At 36.5% G+C, this 21,949-nt stretch overlaps 1 protein-coding gene across 3 annotated transcripts in view; it reads left to right on the forward strand.

Moving 5' to 3' along the window:
• LOC150097258 (uncharacterized) overlaps positions 1–21,949 on the forward strand; it is a 195,583-nt gene that overhangs the window by 41,946 nt on the left and 131,688 nt on the right. For all 3 annotated transcript variants that reach the window (XM_090407101.1, XM_090407100.1, XM_090407102.1), the window contains exon 5: positions 6,309–6,683. In XM_090407101.1, the coding sequence (XP_090263227.1) occupies positions 6,309–6,683 (375 nt within the window). The remainder of the gene's footprint in view (positions 1–6,308; positions 6,684–21,949) is intronic.

Genomic DNA, 21,949 nt, shown 5'->3' on the forward strand with positions numbered 1-21,949 from the left:
ATAGTAATGGCCCTAAAACAGATCCCTGAGGCACTCCACTAGTGACTTTCCTTTTCCTGGATATTGCACCCCCATACACAACTTGTTGATACCTATCAGATAGCCAGTCTCCAATCCAATGCACTAATCTAATATCCAACCCCATCTGCTCTAGTTTGACTGTCAACTTATCATGAGGTACTCTATCAAAAGCTTTTGCAAAATCCAAGTATATTACTGTGTATCCTTCTCCTCTGTCCAAGGAAGCAGTCACTTTATTGTAATAAGTAAGTAGATTACTAAAACACGACCTTCCTTTAGCAAATCCATGCTGTCCATCAAAGATTATACCATTGTTGTCAACCCAACTCTGGATCCTAGTTCTCACAAGCCTCTCCAACAACTTAACCACAACACCTGACACACAGGTAGGCCTATAGTTTGATGCTTGAGTTCGATCACCTCCTTTATGAAGTGGCACAATCTTGCCCTCCTTCCACTCTTTAGGGACTTGACCAAGTGCAAGACTCCTATTAAAAAAATATGTCAAGGCAGGTGTCAACTCTCTGGCACATTCCTTCAGAATATGCGGTGATATATTATCAAGTCCCACAGCCTTATTTACATCTAGTTTACTCAACTCCCTAAACACCTCCTGCTCACTTACTGTCAGTCTCTCCTCCCCATCATCAACTGCTCTTAATCTCTCCATGAAGTCGCATTCACAAGATTGAAAGATCTTTATGAACTGCTCATTAAGTATCTCCACCACACATTCTGCAACAGCTGTCTTTATACCATTTCCTCCAATCAATGTCATCCTTCCATAATCATTCTTTCTTTTGCTGGCTACATATCGAAAGAACTCCCTAGGATTCTTTTTAGCTTCATTAGGTAACTCCTGTTCATACCTCTCTTTAGCTGCTCTCACCAACCAAGTCACTCTCCTTGCCTGGTCTTTGTAGAACTCATGAAATTGGTTACTTCCACTTCTCTTATGCTGCCTCCACAATGCCCTTTTTCTCTGTATTGCATGCTTAATCTCTTTATTCATCCATCTCACACCTAACTTATTTAACCTTCTCACCCGTGGTATACATTTAGACATTGCATCCACTAAATATTTTTTGAAAATCCCCCAAGCTGCATTGATCTCTTTTCCACCTAACTCCTCATTCCATGCTACACCTGCAAGCTGTCTCCTGAGCTCTTCATAATCACCCCCCTTGTAGTTCCACATATACCCTTTTTTCACAGGGGTCCTTGCACTGCTGGCAACCACCCAAGTAATCACCTCATGGTCACTTTCACCAATTGGTGGATGATTTGATACCTCATTGATAATTACATCCTCCGATGAGATGACCAAATCCAAGACCCTTAATCCTCTTGTGCCCTCTGTTACATACTGTCTGAGGTAGTTATCCCTCAAAAACTCAAGAAACTCATTTTCTTTACTTCCAGTTGCTATCTCTTCATTCCAGTCTATATTGCCATAATTAAAATCACCCATAATGATCACCCTTTTCTTATTTGCTTGGCTTATTTGACTATACATTTCACTATCACCACCATCCACATTACCAGGTCTATAACAACATCCCACCAAGTATTTGATTCTATTCACCTCCATCTCACACCATACTGCCTCAAAACCACTGGCCCCATTTCCCTCTTGCATCTCTACCTTGTATGGACATAACTCTTTCTCTATCATCAATAGCACTCCCCCTCCCTTTTTACCCCTTCTATCCTCATGAAACATATCATACCTTTCCATCTCTATTCCTGTCAGGATGTCATCCTCATCTAACCATGTCTCACTTATTCCGACAATCTCTGGGTGCACAGACGCAATTAGTGCAACCATTTCATCCGCCTTGTTTCTTATACTTCTAGCATTGGTATACAAACACAACAACTCATTTCTGGATCTACAGCTAGTTCCACTGATACCACTCACTCGATGTGATCTCTCCATGCTGGACTGGGGCCATTTCCCTTTCTGCTTCTTCATTTTAGAACCCTTTGCAATTCCATCTGTTTCCTTTTGATCCCTGATCATCCCATTACTTTCCTGCCTACACATTCTCTCACCTCCTCTTGGAGCATCCACCTTTCTCACGCTGTGTATCCCTGTCCACCCTGAGCCTCGCCGTTTCCCTGCTCCTCTTGCACACCCATTCTCTCATTTTCTATACTCATACCACTCACTTCCACATTCATTTCCACTCCTTCAATCTCTCCTGTCTTACTCTCCTGCTCTTCCACATCACTCCCCTCTCGATCTGATTCATTCTCTCTATTCAGTCTCTCCAAGCGACTCACACCATAACCACTCAAATGCAGTCCATCGCTCCCATACAGCTCACTTCGTCCCTCAAACTCATTCCACACATTAACAAACTGTACTCCCATCTCCTCACACATTTCAGCCAGAATATCATTCATAATCCTTGCTCTCCACCTCATTTCACCACAATCATACCTAGGCAACACACTGACCACCCTTCCTGTCACACTATTCTCCTTTATCTTTACAAGCAGTCTCCTGACATTCATTTTGACATGCTCTTTGTTCTCTCTCAAATCATTCGTACCAATTAATACAATTAACTCTTTTGCTCGTTCCCACCTCATATTCAATGCCTCAATCACTCTACTCATTTTACTGCCTGGAAAACATATCTTGTGCATTTTATCCTCTAGCACACCTTTAATAATGGAGTCGCCATACAACGCCACTCGCTCATCTTTTGTTAACTCTTTCATGCCATCATGATTTATTTTAATAGTTTTGACCTGAATTCTCTTAATTTCATTCCGCATCCATTTCATTTCTTGCTTCATCCAATCCAATTCACCTTCTGAACCTCGCGACACATTCACTCTATCATTAAATCTTTCTAACTTTCTAACTCTCGACCCCCTCTTCTCACTTTCCCTCTCATTCATCCTTCTTTGTTTCAGTACTTTCGGTCCAACATACGTCCAACTTTCACTATCATTCTTCTCACTTTCACTCTCACATATCTTTCTTTGTTTCCGTACTTTCGGACTAACATGCATCCAACTTTCACTATCATTCTTCTCACTTTTACTGTCATTCATCTTTCTTTGGTTCAGTACTTTCGTTCCAACATGCGTCCAACTTTCGCCATCAGTCATTCTTTTTTCGCTATCATTCATTCTTTCGATTTTTTTTACTTGCGATTTCTGCACCACGCCATTTCTACTTTCATTCGTTCTCTCAATTTCGTTTCTTTCCGCCTCACTTTCGTCCCTTTTAACATCCGTTATGGTTGTCAAATCGCTCTTTTTCTTTTTTCCTGATTTTTTAACATTTTTTCGCCTGTCTTTCTCGCCACCCTTCTCTTTCAAACGTGCACTCGCGACACAATCGGTACTAGCACTTTCTGTCATCAACTTCATATTCGCATTCATCAATTCCTCGTTCAGGTCACATTTCGCACACACCCTTCTTCCATCTGCACTAAACATCCACAAATCGTTTATGTAGTCGAAGGAATACATATAACAAACCTCACACTTAACGAACCGACTGAAATCCAAATTAAAATCATGGAATGACAATGCCGCCGCCATTTTTTTTTTTTTTTTCTCTGCAGGTTACTAGGTCTAATATTAACGTTTTCGTATTTAGTTTAAGCAAGGAAAAAAACCCCACACTAATAATATCGGTAGTGTACAACGTTTACAGCCGCTCTTACTTAAACAATTACGCATATATACTTAATTATTCCTAGTAAAACTTATCTGAATCAGGAGCTCTTCAAAACACGTTCGTAGCGCTTGACCCACTAGCGCCCCCTTTCATTATATACCAAGGTTGGGCCATACTTGGTGACCTATTCAAAGTGACTTTGTCCTACCTGCTAATGTATCCTAGCAATTTAGGAAATTTTAAAAATTTATTTTTCATTTAAACTTTTTTTTTTTCATTTATTTATTTAAATACAAATATACATCATCTCCTGTGGTTTATGTATGTTAATTATTATTAAATAAATTTATGCTTAGTGAAATTATAATTTATTTATTGTTTTTATTATTCCCAGTTGAAATTTGCCACTTACTTGTTTAGATTAAAGTAATTAATGTAAGTTTTTTTTGTAAATTATAACACATGAATATTTCTAAAAATAAGGTAACAGTACATTATACATGAAAATTTATTTTTTTGTGCATGCATGTAGGGAGAGATGGCATAATCTAATGTAACTAGAGGATGGCAGGATGAATAGAAACATGATCATGGTTATACATGCAAGTTTTTAGGTTTGGTACATAAGCCGAATTAGAGTTCCAGCGGCATAGCAAAAGTTGCAAATAGAACTCGGAGGATAATTGCGATGTTGAAGCGAACTTTGACATGTAAGGATAAGGAAGTCATTTTGTCTCTTTATAAGGCTTTGATAAGACTACACCTGGATTATTTTGTGCAGATTTGGTCTCCTGGGTTCCAAGGGGATAAAGAAACTGTGGAAAGGGTGCAAAAAACAGTTACAAAGATTATATCCAGATTATGGGATTTAGATTATGAGGACAGATTGCGAGTATGTGGATTGCAGGTTCTGGTTAACAGGAGAAAAAGCGGTGATATGATAGAGGTCTATAAACTTTTGAACGCATGTTATAGCATTTTAATTAATGATGAAATTTTTTGTTATATGGAAGGTGTGGAGAGAACACGGGGGATCCATGGAAGTTAAGGTTGTTCTCAGTCAAGAAAGGGGTAAGAGCTAGACTTTTCTCCCAGAGAGCATTGAGTGAGTGGAATAATTTGCCCTTAGGGGGTAGTGGGTTCGTCTAGTGTAAATGAATTTAAGGGAAGGTATGATAGCTGAGTAGGGTAATTTATAGCCTCCCTCGATGAGTCCTTGACTCCCTGAAGGTCTCAGATAATAATAATAAACTCTTCTCCCATCATCTAGAATTAAACTTTCTGACTGAGTTTTGAATAATGCATTACAACCACTGTAAAACTTTTGTGCATCTCTCTCTTTCTCTCTGGTTGAATATCATCTACTCCAGCTGCCTTTCCACATTTCAGGTTTCTTATGGCTGTTTCTATCTGAAGTATTAATTTTACTTCTGACTGTATCATCCTCAAATTACTGACAAGTACCTTGAGGAGATGTACAGGTTATTATGATAGTACTACATAAATTATTATTATTATTCAGGCCTCCATGGAGTCAAAAGACTCATGAAAAAGTTACATCATTACTTACTGACTTTCTATCAACAATTTTCTATAAATTAATCTGTTATCTGTCAGTCAAGACTCGAATATTATCAGATCTTATATTTCTGTCAGCTAAGTTTTTTTTTTAATTTGGTCTTTTTTTTTTTTCTTGCCATTCTGCAAAGAATTTTACAGGGTGGCCGGTGTCATGGAACATTCCATAGAAATGGCCAGACTTTGTAAAGCCAAAAATGGAAGGCATTTACATGATGTGGTTTTTCATAACTAATAAAAATCTGGTGATGTTTAAAAAAAAAAAAGCTAATGCAGTTGCTACACAAAGACCTTTGTACAACCTCCTCCATGACTTATGAGCCACCCTGTATTATATCCATTGTATTTATTATGGACTAATTTATAAACTTTAGCTAAATCTTTCATCTTCTTATTAGTTAAGCTCATTGAATGGCAGTTTACCAACTAGCTTTCATAACTTTTCTGATTTAATTCTGCTTCATACTTTTCTGTATATCTTCAGTTTCTTTAATGTCCATTAGGAATTGGTGTGACCAAAGGTGAGCACCATAATCTAGGACTGGTTCTTAATGACATTGCCATCAATATAGATAAAATACATCACTCCTCTTCACTTCGTATCCATCATATATTTCAATGTAATATCAATGGTATTACAATTTTAATATGCACTTTGCATCCATGGTAACCTTGACATATATACACTTTCTGACCAGTTGGGTGGTTAAAAGAGTGTTTGTATAAGGTTATTGTAACTTCTTTCTTCCTGCAAGTGAATGGTTCTTGTGATTAGACCAACAATCTGTTGTGCTTTACTTGTCTTACTAATGTGTTTATTAGTAAGACTGTGATTTTTGAACTTAGGTTCCTTGTCTATCATGAGACCAAAGTCCTTATATTCAAGTAACAGTTACCAAATCCTTCTAATTTAATTTATATTATAATTAATCAGAATTTGTTACTCTGTCAAATATATTATATTCCTTTGGTACCTAAAAAAAAAAAAAGTTTATTATAGTTATAGTTACTGTGATAGATAAATAAATAGCCATAAAGTATGATTTATTATTTCTCTTTTATACAGTTGCTGAGAGTCGTAGAAACTCTGTTGATGAAAAAATCACAGATAATGGGATTGTCTCTGCATCTAAAGCTGCTGTTAGTGATGGTGGTATTACTTTAACATCAGAATCCAAACTGGATACTGAGCCCCAAAGAGAAAGACAGAAAAGAAATAGAAGGTCATCTTTTGTTGATTTTGATGACTCTGGTGATTTTTTAGGAGGTTTGGGTCTAGATGAGAAATCTCCTAGCAGATTTCAAAAAAAGGAAAATGTAAATTCATCTCCTTCCAAAGGTCGATCATTTATGGATGATTTATTAGGCAGAGAAAAGGAGCAGAAGTCAGAGTCAGTGAAACAAAATGAATTTATTTTGGGTGATAATTATAAAACCAAAGGTAACCGTATAATTAAATTTGTTATTAATTTATTATATTGTCAATCTTTTTAGACTGACAGTTTATTTTCTTCCATTATAGAAACAGGATGTTTGTATTGTTGGAAAAAAATAAATTGCCATATATTATATATCAAAAATATTGATATGAAATCATTCAAAATGTAAAATCTGAATATGTAATCTTGGTTTGGAAGAATTAATTTTGAATTTCATAAAGGCTCTCCAAATCACTTTTTTATTTTTTAGAATTTTGATAAAATTATAATTCAAATAATCCTCTAACACCTTTTCACCTTTCGTAACCTATTTCACTTCCTTTCCAAGATAGGAGGAAATGAAATAGGTAAGTAGGTTTTAGCTCTAACAGTTGAAAATCAATAAGTGGTTGGTCTCCATCCTTTGTCATAACTAGTAGTTGAGGTTCAGCACTACCAGTGACTTACAGATTTGAGGTTATACAGGGTGGCCATAAAATAACTTTCCCTCTTTGGAAGCATCTGTAGCTAAAACCAATAAACGGAATGAGACTAAATTTTATATTGAGACTTTGGAAGGCATGGGGAGATGATTTCTGCAAAAAAAAAAACAGATTTAGTACCAAAAGTTGCCGATAGGGGAAATTTTGGCTGGCACTGGCAGAGACGAAAGCAGTCAAATATTTGCAGTAAACACAGTTAAAAAGGATTATGCATATTTTACTGTGCATACATGACAGCAGCGCCACCAATTCCACTTAAAAGGGGAATTGGGCGGTTCAGGCGGTTATTCAAATGACTGACGAATTGTGCTCAATATGCGTCCTACCTTGCCTCAGCGTGCTTTACTTGTTAAGTTGTTTTACATTAAACAGTGCAATGCTGTAGTGGCCCTTCAGGAATTTAGAAGGCTTCATAACCTGCGTACAGGTCCTATGTCAGCTGTAGCACTGAGCGCTATGATTAAGAAGTTTGAAGAAACTGGATCACTGGGAGTTAGACCTGGCAGAGGACAGAAAGCAGTGCAAGAAGAGACAGTAACAGACGTTAAAGGTCAGCACATTGAAAATCGTGTATGTGTCTCCAGAGGACCCTGATTCTGATGAATGAAACATTATTTCCTGTGAGTTCAATCACTACATTAATTTCTGTGTCTCTCGCAAGTTGTGCTTAAGGGTCAAAGCTGTATAACTGAGAGGAGACCTCCACATAGCCTTTAAAGGAATGCAGAGAACCGACCAGGGCTTCTGACCTAATGTCCAATCCTCACCTTCTCGTGGTGCACCCTGTTGGGTATCTACTTTGATACTGAATGAACGAGGATGGGCTGGCAATTTGGGATTTAGCCGACCAAATTGTATTCTTATTGGTTAAACCAAAATAAAAAAATGATGGTACAACATGGCAAAATTTCATGCCGGCTGGGGCGTCGCCCGGTTAAACAAGGCCCCCGTTGTTTTCGCCAGGGAACCAGGGCGAACAGCGAAAAGTCAGCTACTGGAACAAATCTGAAAACAAACCCTAACTCAACATCACCAGAGTTAAAGATCGGTACTATCAACGTAAGAAGCCTGAATGGCAAAGAAATGGAGCTAGCTGAGGAATTAGATACAGGGTGTTCGGGATAAATTTGACATATTTATAATTAATTATATTTTTCCTTAAGTTACATGTATTAACACACACTTCTCTTCATTTAAAAGTTTGGACCCTTCTTCATTCATATACAAGATGTCAGAAAGGATGGATAGCTGGAACCCACCTGAATCATGGAAGAGAATAACTTGTATCATGATGATTTGTGCCCGCCATCAAAATAAGGATATTACGACTGCTGCCCAATGCTCCCTGAATACAGTAAAAACAATCAGGCATGAACTAGAGACTTGCAATGGTGACTACGAGGATGTAGCAAGAAGAAAGATCCCTAGCAGACGATCTGATTGCATTCGTACAGCAGAATTCCTCGCAAATCTGCAGGAACAGGTGTTGAAGAACCCTGGCATTGGAATTCGGGCTTTGTTCGTGGAGTTGCTAACTGTAGTCAAGCCCTGGATAACAAGGGTAGCCAATGGTAGGCCGTATGTATGGCAGCAGGATTCGGCCCCTTGCCACACCTCTGGGAAAAGTCAAAAATGTTTGTCTGAAAATTTCTACGACTTCACCAGTCCAAATGTTTGGCCTCCAAACTCCCCAGACCTTAACCCCATGGATTATTTTGTATGGGGCGCAGTTGAAAAAGACACTAATCGCACTTCCAGTAATACAAAAGCCCAGTTAATGGATAAAATTAAAACAGTTTTTGCGGCCCTTCCCAGGGAGACTGTAGCATCAGCTTGTTCGAGGTTCCGAAGCAGAATTGAAGCTGTGATCGATGCTAATGGTGGTTATTTTGAGTAAATCTTGTTGATAGTATTGTAATTAACTCTGCCTGTAATGTTTTTTTTATCAATTCATTCAATTTAATAGATACAAAGAAGATTTTCTTTTTCCTTACGAAACTGTCAAATTTATCCCGAACACCCTGTAAGTACCAGATCGACATAATAGGGGTGACTGAAACAAAAAAGACCAAAACTGGTGAGATCTTTCTGAGCAATAAATACAAAATGTTATATTCAGGCAATAACAATCAAGGAAAAGAAGGAGTAGCCATAGTATTCAACACAAAATACGAGGCTAATCTTCTTGAATGGCAGTCAGTCTCAAGTAGAGTAATGTGGGCAAATATGAGAATGGGGAACTGGACAATGAGACTTATTTGTGCCTATGGTCCCACAGAAGGTTCTACTAAGGTAGAAGTGGAGGAATTTTTTGAGGCTTTAGAAAAAGCAACTGACACAATGAAAAAGGAAAAGTTGGTCCTTGTTGGGGATCTAAATAGTAGAGTAGGAAATGATTGTGAGACATACAAAAATATTTCGGGAAAATTTGGAGAAAAGAGCAAAGCTAATAATAATGGCAAATATCTGTTGGATTTCTGCTCAGGACATGGACTGGTTATTACTAACACCATGTTCCAACATAAAAATGTGCACAAATTCACATGGAGAGAAGAGGCTAGGAATAAGAAAAGTCTCATTGACTATGTTATTGTTGATAGTGATGTTTTCTCCCTGGTGCAGGACACCAGAGTGTACAGAGGATTTGAAATTGGAAGTGATCACTATTTAGTCTTGAGCAGGATAAAATTGAATTTCATATTGAAAAGAATAACATGTAAGAAAGTTTTAAAGCGAATAAAAGTTGAGCAGCTCTCAGATGTGAACTGTAGACTAAAATACAGAAAGATTATTGAAAAAAAATGAAAGAGTTTGAGAACAGGAATCAAACCTTGGAGATTCAGTGGCAAACTCTGAAGAAAACATTGATTGATTCTGTGAGAGAGGCATGTGGTGAGGTTGTGTGCAAAGATAAAAAAAATCAGAATTCCCTGGTGGACACAGGAAGTTAAAGAGGCAGTGAAGGAAAAGAAGAAAGCATATCAAAAGTTCCTGGCAAATAAGTCAGCTTTTACTCTTACAGAATATGGAGACAAATGTAAGAAAGCTAAACAGTGTGTAAAACTAGCTAAACAAAAGTCATGGGAGGACTTTGGCAAGAATATAGAAAATAAATATCAAGAAGGTGGCAAAATATTCTGGAGGTTGTTGAAGAAGCTTAGGAATGGAGGAAAGAGTGCTGTAAAAGGAATTAGAGATGATAAAGGTGAAATGAAAACAGGAGAAAAAGATATCCTTGAAGTATGGAGTAATTACTTTGAAAAACTGCTAAATGAAACAAGCAGTGATGACAGCACAGTGATAAAAAAACACTGACCAGGCATGCAGTCAGGAATACATATCCATACTTGAAGTAGAAAAAGCCATCAAAGGCTTGAAATGTGGAAAGGCAGCAGGAGTAGATGATATTCGACCAGAAATGCTGAAGTATGGTGGTATAAGAGTCTTACAGTGGCTGCACTGCATAGTTCAGAAAGCCTGGACAGAGGGACGAATTCCCGATGATTGGAGTAGAGCTCTCATAGTACCCATATATAAAGAGGGAAATAAAACTGAATGTGAGAATTACAGAGGTATTTCCCTACTGAGTGTTCCTGGCAAGATCTATGCAAGTATACTTGAGAAACGGTTGAGAAGAATTGTGGAAGAAAAGCTTGGTGAAGAACAAGCTGGATTCAGGCCAAATAGAGGCTGTCAGGATCAGATCTTCACTTTACGACAAATAGTCGAGAAAGCATGGGAATATAACAAAGATCTGTATTTAAGTTTTGTCAATTTGGAAAAGGCATATGACAAGGTGCCAAGAGAGAAGCTCTTCAATACGCTGCAGTTATATGGTGTCAATAGGGCATTATATCAAGCAATACTTAGTCTTTATTTGAGTTGTGAGTCAGCAGTTAGAATTGAAGGAAGTACAGGAAGATGGTTTAATGTTAAATCTGGTGTGAGACAAGGATGTACATTATCCCCTCTGTTATTCATTATCTATATGGATCACATTATGAAGGAATGTGGTATTAAACCTGATATCGAAATTGGAAATGTTAATGTCAGCTCTTTGCTTTATGCGGATGATGTTATACTTCTAAATAAATCCGCTACAAGTCTGCAAGATTCTCTGACTAAATTGAATAGCTGTTGTAATAGATATGGTATGAAGGTCAGCAATAAAAAGACAAAGACAATGAAAATAGGCAGAATCATTGAAAATGTCAACTGTGTTGTGAATGGAGAACCTGTGGAACAAGTAAAACATTTCAGCTACTTAGGCACAATTTTTACTGAAGATGGTAAACTAAATATAGAAATAGACAACAGAATCAGCAAAGCTGGTATCGTGGGAAGTCAATTGAATAAATTCATATGGAATAAGAAAGAAATTAGTCGGAACACTAAATTAGCTGTATACAAGACTGTGTTCAAACCAATTTTAACTTATGGATCTGAGAGCTGGGTCAGAAGTAAAACACTTGACCAAAGACTAGAGACCGCAGATATGAGAGTCCTGAGAAAGATTAGAGGTGTGAATGGCATGAAAGGCATCAATGGCAATATCATATTAAAAATGAGGATATTAGGAAAGAACTTGACATTGTCAGAATCCAGGAATGCGTTAGCAGAGCTAATCTCAGATGGTATGGTCACTTAAATAGAATGGGAGAGGAAAGATTAGCAAAACAAGTGTTCTCTGCCAGGTTGGGAGGAAAACGACCCAGAGGAAGACCAAGATATAGGTGGATTGATACGGTACAAAGTGCTTTAGACGATAGAAATATAAGATCTGATAATGTTGGAGTCTTGACAAGTAACAGACTGATTTGGAGGAAAATTGTAGATAGGAAGTTAGTAATGATGTAATTATTTCACGTAGTACTGTCATATCCTGTACACCCCTTGAGGGTATATGGCAGGAATTTGATGATGATGTTCTCGCAAGTTGTTGTTTTAGTTTAATTATTATTATTATCATTGTAATGCCCCACATATCCACCTGAAATGAGTGACATCGCTTACACCATCAAAATGCTATTATTCCATTTTATCTGCCTTTAATGTAATTTTCCGCTTGTTTTTGGCTCTGCCATGCCAAAATTTCCCCTATCGGTGACTTTTGGTACTAAATCTTTTTTTCATGGAAATCATCTCCCATTGCCTTCAAAAGTCTCAATATAAAATTTGGTCTCATTCCATTTATTGGTTTTAGCTACAGATGCCTCCAAAGAGGGAAAGTTATTTTATGGCCACCCTGTACTTGTGCATGATACGATACTATTACTTAGTAATTTATCTGAACTTTGCAATTTTAATTTGGGTTCAAGTAATAGCTAATAATTTATTTTTCAAGGTCGTTGTAATTGATGTTAGCTTTGTCTATGGAGAAAAGATCCAAAACATTTATGATATTATGATATCAGCATTGCAAGGGTTTAAAACATACTTAAATGATGCAATATTGGAATGTGTCCCTAGAGTTCAGAGAATAAATAGGATTGAACTGAACGTGTAAGATTTATAAGAAAAGATGATGTAGAAAGAATACCATGTGCATAAGAATGAAGTCATTTCTGAAAATTATAAAGTGCAAGCCAGAAGAGTTGCAAATGTTGTACAGAAAGCTAAGTCTGAGTAAGAAAAGAAACTTTCTCTTCAAGCTAAAGACAACTCTAAGAATTCTATTATTATTCTGCAAGTAAAAGAAAGAATGAATACAAAAGAACAACTCTACTGAATGCAGATTGTATGTAGGTGACAAATGCAGGAGAGATTGTTCAACTAATGAGTACCCATTTTGCTAAAAGTTATCAACCTGGTGTATGCAGCATTCCACTCACACTACTACTACCTGTTCACCGAATTAAGAAATTCAGGTGTACGAGTAGGCAGTACTAAAGTTGTTGCACAAACTGATTAAGGAGTTGACAATAGGAATTGATGGGATATTAGCATGGATTCTAAAAGAGCGTTCAGCTGAATTGGCTATTCCTTTCTTCAGGCTATATAATTGGAGTTTCAGAACAGGGAACATTGATCCCACTACTGAGTTAGACAAGGGGAATGATGATTCCCTTGTCTAACTCAGTAATAACATATACACCATGATACTCTGAACTTTGCTAAGGCTTTTCACAGAATACAGCATAGAAGACTGTTGCATAAATTGGAGAATATGGGATTGAATTATAAAATCTTGTTATTGATAAGAAGATGGCTGACTGACATGTCAGCCACCTTCCAGGTGAAAAATCTAGTTCTCCCTTGCTTACGACACTCTTACTTAATTTTCAAGAATGATCCCTTGTTCTGCCCTTTGTAGCCAAGTGCTGAAATATTTTCTCTACAACAGTCCTATATAGGAGATGAGTAACTTAAATGTTATTATCATAATATCATATCAAGGGGTTCAAATCCCGCCATGGATGTTTGTGATTGTCTGTGAAAATACTAGTAGTGGCAGATGGCGGTAGATGGCATTGATGTAGATCATGAAGGTAGTTGTGGCTGGTGGAGATGGAGAGTTGTAGAGTAGGTGCCCTCCCTCAATAACTCTTTGGACTCACTGGAGGTGCTACGTAATAATAATAATATAATAATAACTTTATCTCTGCTTTTTAGTGCATTTGTCAATAAATAACCAATTAATTGAGTTATCTTATATACTTTTGTAGTATGCCCTGCAAATATCAACTTCCTATCTGCCAACATCCCTAAATCCTTAGCCTCTTAGTTTTCCTGGAATAGTTCCATCAGTGAAGTGCACAACTTGTAATCTTTTCGTTGCAAAAATGCACAACTTTACACTTCCCCATTAAACCACTGCCCATTATCTTTTGCCTATACTGTCAGCCTCTTCACCTTGCACTACCCAGTTTTGCATAATAGGCAAACAACTGAATATTTTCCTTCAAATCATTTTCTATACATACAAATGAAACAGCAGTTGTCCAACCCAGCCTTGCAGCACATTGTTAGTCACCTTCTTTCTCCTGGATTTTTCTCCTCCATATGCTGATATTTGGTATCTGTCCATCAGTTACTTTTATATCCACATCATTAACTTCATGTGTTCTAATTTGATTAATGGAAGTTCAAATAATGTGATATTTGATTTAGTGTGAATTGTACAACGATACCAGGTCGCATTTAATGCAAACCAAAATTTAGTTAATGTGAGGCTAGTGCATGCACAGTTGAGGTTAATAGGTTACCATTAGAATTTTAGATGCTGCTACTTCAATCTGCACTTGTTTATCTTTAGATGTGCGTTGTGCTGCTGCTTGCAATAATATTAGTTTTTGTGATTTATTTTTATCATTTTAAGAGGTTCCCTTAACAAAATAAATAAAAGAAAGATTCCTTCAGATAAAAACACTATGAATGCAAAAAGAGGCGGTTCATTATTTACATTAGAGCAAAAATTTGATGTGATTGAACAACATGAACATGTTTATAGCAACTCTAAAATAGGATGAGATGTTGGAATCCCTGAATCTATGGTATGGAATATTTTAAAACTTGCAAGGGATATAAAAGAAAAACTGCAATATGTCATTAATAAACATATAAAAACCTAGGTTTAAAATTTTTCATTGTTTATTTCCATCGACCTGGAATCAATTACCATATTTTACATATAATTATAAGTTCAAATAGTGTGAAGAATGCAACCCACTTCATGGGAGATTCATTATCCACACTAATTGAGACTTAACTGTACTTTTACCACCACTCTGGTGATACTGATTGGTCTATAATTTGCTACTGCAATCTTAGAGCTTCCTTTATGCAACAGAATTATTTAGCCTATTAAGAGGCAATGCCAATTCCTTTGCACATTCTTGTAATATGCAAGCTGATATCCCATTTAGGAGATTCTGCAATATCCTATGTGCTTCCAATTTTTCATATTCTATTCTCACATTGGTTCATGCCACATCTGTCACAGCACTATAATCACTTGGATGATAGATCCCTTTAAAGTGGTTTCTCAAAAACTCAACTATTTGCTAGCTTTTGCCTTGCTACCATTAGTGCTTGTTAAAGTTATCTGTTCATAGTCATTTTTCATTTTATATACTGGAAAGTGAAGGGAACTCTTTGGGATTTCCTTTGGCTTGCCCAGCTACTTCCTATTCATTATCTGATTTTGCCTTCCTTATCAAGCTGGTCACCTTTCTTACCTAAGTTTGTATTGCTCATGAGCTTGCTGATCACCTTTTCCTTATAATACCTTCCACAACAGTTTTTTGCTGCTTCTGTCTGTTTAATGATGCTACTAATCTTTCCAACTCCAACCTGATTAACTCTCTTGACCTTGAGTATACTATTTGATATTGCTTTCTTCAGATACCCCCCCCCCCTCATGCACTGCTAACATCCTTCCTTTTCAGATTTTTATGCCATGTCAGTACTTCAAGCTGCCTTTTAAACTTATCATAATCTCCCATCTTGTAATTCCTGCTGGTTTATTTATTGCTGGCCTGAAGTGGCTTGAAGAAGTTGCATTTGGTTTCAAGAGCAGAGTTTCCAGACCAGGTAAGAAATGAATAAAAATTAATAAAATTGAAAAAAAAATTCTTACCCCTCCCATTGTACTAATTGGATGGTAGGTTTATCAATCATCCAAGGAATTAAGACTGTTTTGTGCCTTTTGACCAAATCATTGAAGTAAGCCCAAAGACCCAAGTTCTATTTTATTTATTTTTAGAAATTGGTTCATTGGTTTTCTCTATTTCAATGTTGTTATGATATTTATTCTTAGATGGTCTTTAAAATATGAACATAATTATACACCTAATCCTTGGTTTACATCTTTGATTGTAAGTACTATGTAAATACTTTTTAAGATTTTTAGTCATTTTAAATCCTTGACTTATTGTGCTCACATCAAGTGTTGAAGCTGGGTTATGATTATCACTTTCAGAATCACTGGAGATGGGATTGATAACCATTTCTATCATTTTTTTTTTTTTAATTGTCTGTCATCACTAATTTTCCAATTTCAGAAGGATGTAAATCACCAAATCTCTCACCACCCAGTTGATGTGCCAAGTCTGTAATCTGAGAATATGCATTCTCTATTGGTGGAATGTCATTTCCACTCAAAACCACCTTGGGACTGATAGCTTTCTGGGAGGCATATAAAGTTTATAATCATATATCACAAACTGCAAAGGCTATTATTTTTGGTTATTTTCACAAAACTAAAATTGTAAATTTTTTCCATACTTGACTGACTCTAAGCTTATTGTAAGAATCCAGTTCATCCAAATTTTTTGGAATACTTAATCATTGTCAAGTGGTTGGATTAGTGATTTAGTGTTGGATGGTAAGAAAATTACTTTCAAATTTTCAAAATATAAAGCTGGCAGATGCCCTGGAGTCTATCAATAAAAGAATTTTGAAGCTTAGGTTCCTTTTCTTAATATGTTTCAGCATCAGGAATAAAACATTAGTAGAATCATTCCTTAAATATTTTTGCCACAACCCATGAATTTGTATTGGCATTCCAATAAACTGGTAATTTCCTTTATTCAAGCCTTTTATTTTAAAAGCTTTTAGATTTAAAGCACAATTAATAATTATAGGTTTCATCATATAATCACCTGATGCATTTGTGCAAAAGAGCAATGTTATTCAATCTTATTTTTTTCCTCCAACTTTAACTTTAAATTTAAAGTTAAATGATTTAAACACTAAATCCTCAACTGTATTTTTTTTTTCCAGTTTCTGACAAGTTATATTTGGCATTTTCTTGCAGAGTAGACCCTTTTCATCAGTGTTAAAAACTTGATTAATTGTATAAGAACCTTCCACAAATTTAGCTAGTTTTTGTTGAAATTCTTTAGCTGCTTTCTCATCAGCTGATGTAGCTTCGTTGACTTTAACATTATTATTACACCCTCCATAACATTATTATTACACCCTCCAAGCATATTTATCATATAGAATCTTAAAATCCTTAACACTTATTGCATTAACAACACATTCTAGTAATGCATTCCATTCATTGACAATTCTCCATGTAAAAAATCTACTCCTCACACCCCTCTTCACCATGCTTACATAACTTCCAGTGATGATCTCCAGTTCTTCCCCTCTCACCTCTACTCTTTTTATAATCCCCTCTGGATTAATCTGATAAAATCCTCTCACTACCTTAAATGTCTCTATCATGTCACCTCTTTATCTCCTATCCACCAAACTCTGTAATCTACATCTCTTCAACCTTTCTCCAGAGCCAGCATTCCAAAGTCCTGACATTGTTTTAGTCACTCACCTCTGAACCTTTTCCAATGTCTCCACATCACATTGAAAACCAGGTAACCAGATTTGAGTTATTTACTTGGACTGTTGTGGTCAGACCACAATAGTCCAAGTGTGGTCTGACCAGTGCATTATACAGTGGCACAACCACTTTCTTATCCCTACATGTTAGAGCACTTCTTATCATAGCAGCACCACAATGTGCAGCCTTTGCAACACTAGCAATATGCCATCTAAACTTCAGTCTACTGTCAACCATCACTCCCAAATCTCTAATCTCATCCGCTTTCTGCAGTATGGCACTATCAATATAGTACACAGCCTTATATTTCTGCATTCCAAAATGCAACACCTTGCACATTGATATTAAGACTACAACCCCACTCCCTTTCTCCAAGTATAAAGTCTATTCAAATCTTCCTGAAGGAAATTAACATCATCAGTGCTACTAATAATTCTTCCCAACTTTGCACCTTAGCAGACAACTGAAGAACCCCAGTCAGTCCACATGATATATCATTTACAAACAAGTTAAACAGCAGGGACCCAAGAACTGAACCCTGGGGCAAGCCACTGGTTATCCTCCTTTTTTAAGATACTGCTCCATCATACAACTTGCTGATATCATTCAGAGAGCCAATATCTGATCCATCTAACCAATATACTATCTATTCCCATCCTCTGCAATTTGTACACCAACTTATCATGTGGTAATCTATGAAACACTTTTGCAAAGTCCAAGAATATCATTGTATGTGATTCTCCCTTATCTAACATACTTGTTACCTTATTATAAAATGCAGGTAAATCACTAAAAAGGACCTACCGTTTACAGATCCATGCAGAACATTGTAAAGAATGCTATGTCCATCAATCCAATCCTGTATTCTATTCCTTACCAGTCTCTCCAACACCTTGACCACAACTGCAGTTACACGGACTGGTCTGCAGTTGGAGACTTCTGTCCTAAAACCATGCTTTTGGAGTGGTACTATTTTGCCTTCTTTTCACTCCTTGGGAACCTTACCCACTGCAAGACTTTCATTAAATAACCAGGGCATAGCCAACTGTAGTGCACATTTCTTTAGAATACATGGTGATATGTCATCCATCCCACAGTTTTATTTACATCTAATCCAACCAACATCTGATACAATTCTGATTCTTTCACTTCCAGTTCTCCTAATATTTATACGCGTGGATAGGCTTATGTGTTCATCAGACATGTTGTAATAGATATGAACACAGATGGATAAGAAAATAACTATTTATTAACTTAATATTTTGCTGGATATAATACTTAAAAGCTAATATTTCGCCGGATGTAATACCAGCGAAATATTAGCTTTTAAGTTAATAAATAGTTATTTTCTTATCCATCTGTGTTCATATCATACCATGAAATCTATTACAACATCTCTCCTAATTCTTGTCTCTCTTCTGTATATTGCACGGCATCATTTACACCAGTATGATATATGCTGATCAAATGCAATTCAATAATTCCACTATATTTTTTGCAGCTCTGTTATTCTGCTGTCATGATTATCCCAGTGCTAACCTGCCATTATTCTTTCTCTTGCTTGCCTTGGCCTGGCTAGCCAATCTCCTCTCATACTGCACCTTTTCTTTCTTTACCATTCTCGTCACCTTCCTAGCACGCACTTTATATTTGTCATGGATCTGATCACCACCAACTGTCTTGTACCTCCTCCATAACATTTTCTTTTCCAGCGCAGCTTATTTGATTTCACTATTCATCCATTTCACTCTTTATTTACTTGCTTAACCCTTAGTATGCAATTAAATACAAAAAATTATCTAATGAATACCTTTTTTTAAACTTCTCAAACCATCCTTTGCTTCCAGAAAACCCAGTTGTCTGATTTGTGATGACTATTGGATACACTTGATGTTATTAAAAATATATATAAAATTTATTGCTTAAATATATAAATTATTTAAGCAATTATAGATAGACATGCTGTAGCTAATATGTACCTCTATGTATTTGAGTACAAGGTGGCTCATAGTAAATAATAATAAATAGTGTATAGTTATTAGTGCAGCTGAAATATGTCATATTTTCAAAATTTAGATACTAGGTTAATTTTTTACAGTTTTTTTTTTTTTGTTGTTGTTGTTGTTTTATGTAGCTGTGTAATAGACTGAGTTATATAGGTTTAAGTAAAACTTGTATATTTGTTTAAAAGTAGCCAAAACTTCTTGGGTGAATTGAATTTGCATGATTTTGTTCAGTGTAGTGTGTGTGTGAGATATTTTCATTACAAAAGTTGAGGGATTTGTAGAAGGAGAGCAAAAGTGGTGAGCAAGTATGTAGTAAGTGAGTTCCAGTTGGATGGGGAGAACAAGGCATGATGGTAGAATAGACAGTAGACGAAAATGTTAATATTGGAGTTAATGTTGAACGTGTGTTAGAGATAGTGGAAGATCAGGAACGAAGAGGACCTCAAAAAGGAAATGGCATGTTTACAGGATCATCATCATGCGTATCAAGGATTTAGGCCTAGCATGGCCTGTTCTGGCCTTAGAAGTCATCGTTGAATCGTTTAAGAGGACGTCCTGGTTTTCTTCTTCCTAATGGCTTTTTCCTAATGTTTACAGGATAAAACATGAAATTTAAAATATTACAGAAATGTCAAGAGATTAACAAAGCTGAGAAGGGAACAAAGCAAGAGGTCCATGGTAAGAAGCAAGATCATATGAAGATGAGAGAAACAAGGTAATTATTATTATTTGAGACCTCCAGGGAGTGTCAAAGACTCATCAAGGGAGATTATAACTCACCCAAACCAGCTGTCATACCTTCCCTTAAATTCATTCACACTAAACGAACCAACTACCTCTAAAGGCAAATGATTCTGCTCTCACTGCTCTCTGGGAGAAAAACCTAGCTCTTACCTCTTTCTTGACTGTGAACAAACTTAACTTCTATGGATGCCCCCCCCCCATGTTCTCTCCCAACCTTCCATATAACAAAAAACTTCATCAGATGCTATCCTGTAACACCCATTTAAAAGTTTATAGACCTTTGTTATATCACTCCTCTTTCTTCTATTTACCAGAGTTTGTAATCCGCATACTCGCAATCTGCCCTCATAATCTAAACCCCATAATATGGATATAATCTTTGTAACTCTTCTTTGCACTCTTTCCACAGCTTCTCTCTCTCTCCCCTTGGAAACCTGGAGACCAAATCTGCTCACAATAACTCAGTTGCGATCTTTATAAAGAGGCAAAATTACTTCCTTAACCTTACCTGTCAAGGTTTGCTTCAACATCGCAATTATCCTCTGAGTTGTATTTGCGGCTTTTGCTATGTGGCCTTTGAACTTCAAATTCCTATCCACCAATATGCCAATATCCCTTGCCTCCTCAGTTTCTTGTAGCATAACCCAGCTAATATAATATGCTGCTGGAAATCTAATTATGCCAAAGTGCATAATTTTACACTTACTCACATTAAACTGATAGTCATTTTTGTTTGCCTAAATTTCCTGCCTATTCAAATCATTTTGTAAATGCTGAATATCAGTAGCATTCCTCATTGCCCCACCTATCTTTGCACATCATCGGGCAAACAATTGAACATCTAATGTTAGACCCTGCCTGATGTCATTAATATATTGATTGAACAATAATGGCCCAAGAACTAAAACCTGAGGTACATCACTGGTCACCTTAAATCTGGCATATTTACACCCACTGTATACCACTTTTTGATATCTGTCTGTCAACCATCATCCCCTGATCCAAGTTAAGAGTTTATATTCCAATCCCATATTCTCCAGTTTATGTAACAGTCTTTCGTGTGGTATCCTGTCAAATGCCCGAGAGAAATCCAACATTATCATAGTATGTCCATTCCCTTTCTCCATCTTGGCCATAACATTGTTATGAAATATGAGCAAATTGCTAAAACATGACCTTCCTTTAGTAAACCCCATGCTGCTCCTTGCAGAGTTCAAGGAGCAGCATGGGGTTTACTTGCTGTATGTCTACCTATTTCTGTATGCAAGTTCTTTCCAACTTCTTTAAATCTTCACTCCCACACTAGAGATACTGATAGGTTGATAGTTAGACACATCAGTTTTTGCATCACCCTTGTGGCATCATTCCTGAGCTGAGACTTAAGTTATACAAACATGTGAAAGGCCTATCCAATTCAGCTGAACATTTCTTTAGTAAACTGGCTGATATTCCATCTGTCCCTATAGACAAATTTTTATCTAGGTTATGCAACAGCTGTTCAGCCTCATTTTTATGCACGACTAACTCTTCATCCAGGTAACAGTAGCACTATGCACCATGTTACATACACCTGGTTGATATATCTTAGCAAAGCAAGTGCTCATTAATTGAACAATCTCATTAGCTTCCAACACTCGAGTACCATCTGCATTCAATAAAATTATTCTTTCACATTCATTCTTTCTTTAGTTGCATGGCCAATTTCTTTTTATACTCAGATTTAGCTTTCCACTTAATACTCGTTACTTTTC

This window comes from Typopeltis vanoorti, chromosome 17 (genome assembly GCF_054136105.1).
Source record: "Typopeltis vanoorti isolate ZY-2024b chromosome 17, IOZ_Tvanoo_1.0, whole genome shotgun sequence".
NCBI lineage: Eukaryota > Metazoa > Arthropoda > Arachnida > Uropygi > Thelyphonidae > Typopeltis > Typopeltis vanoorti.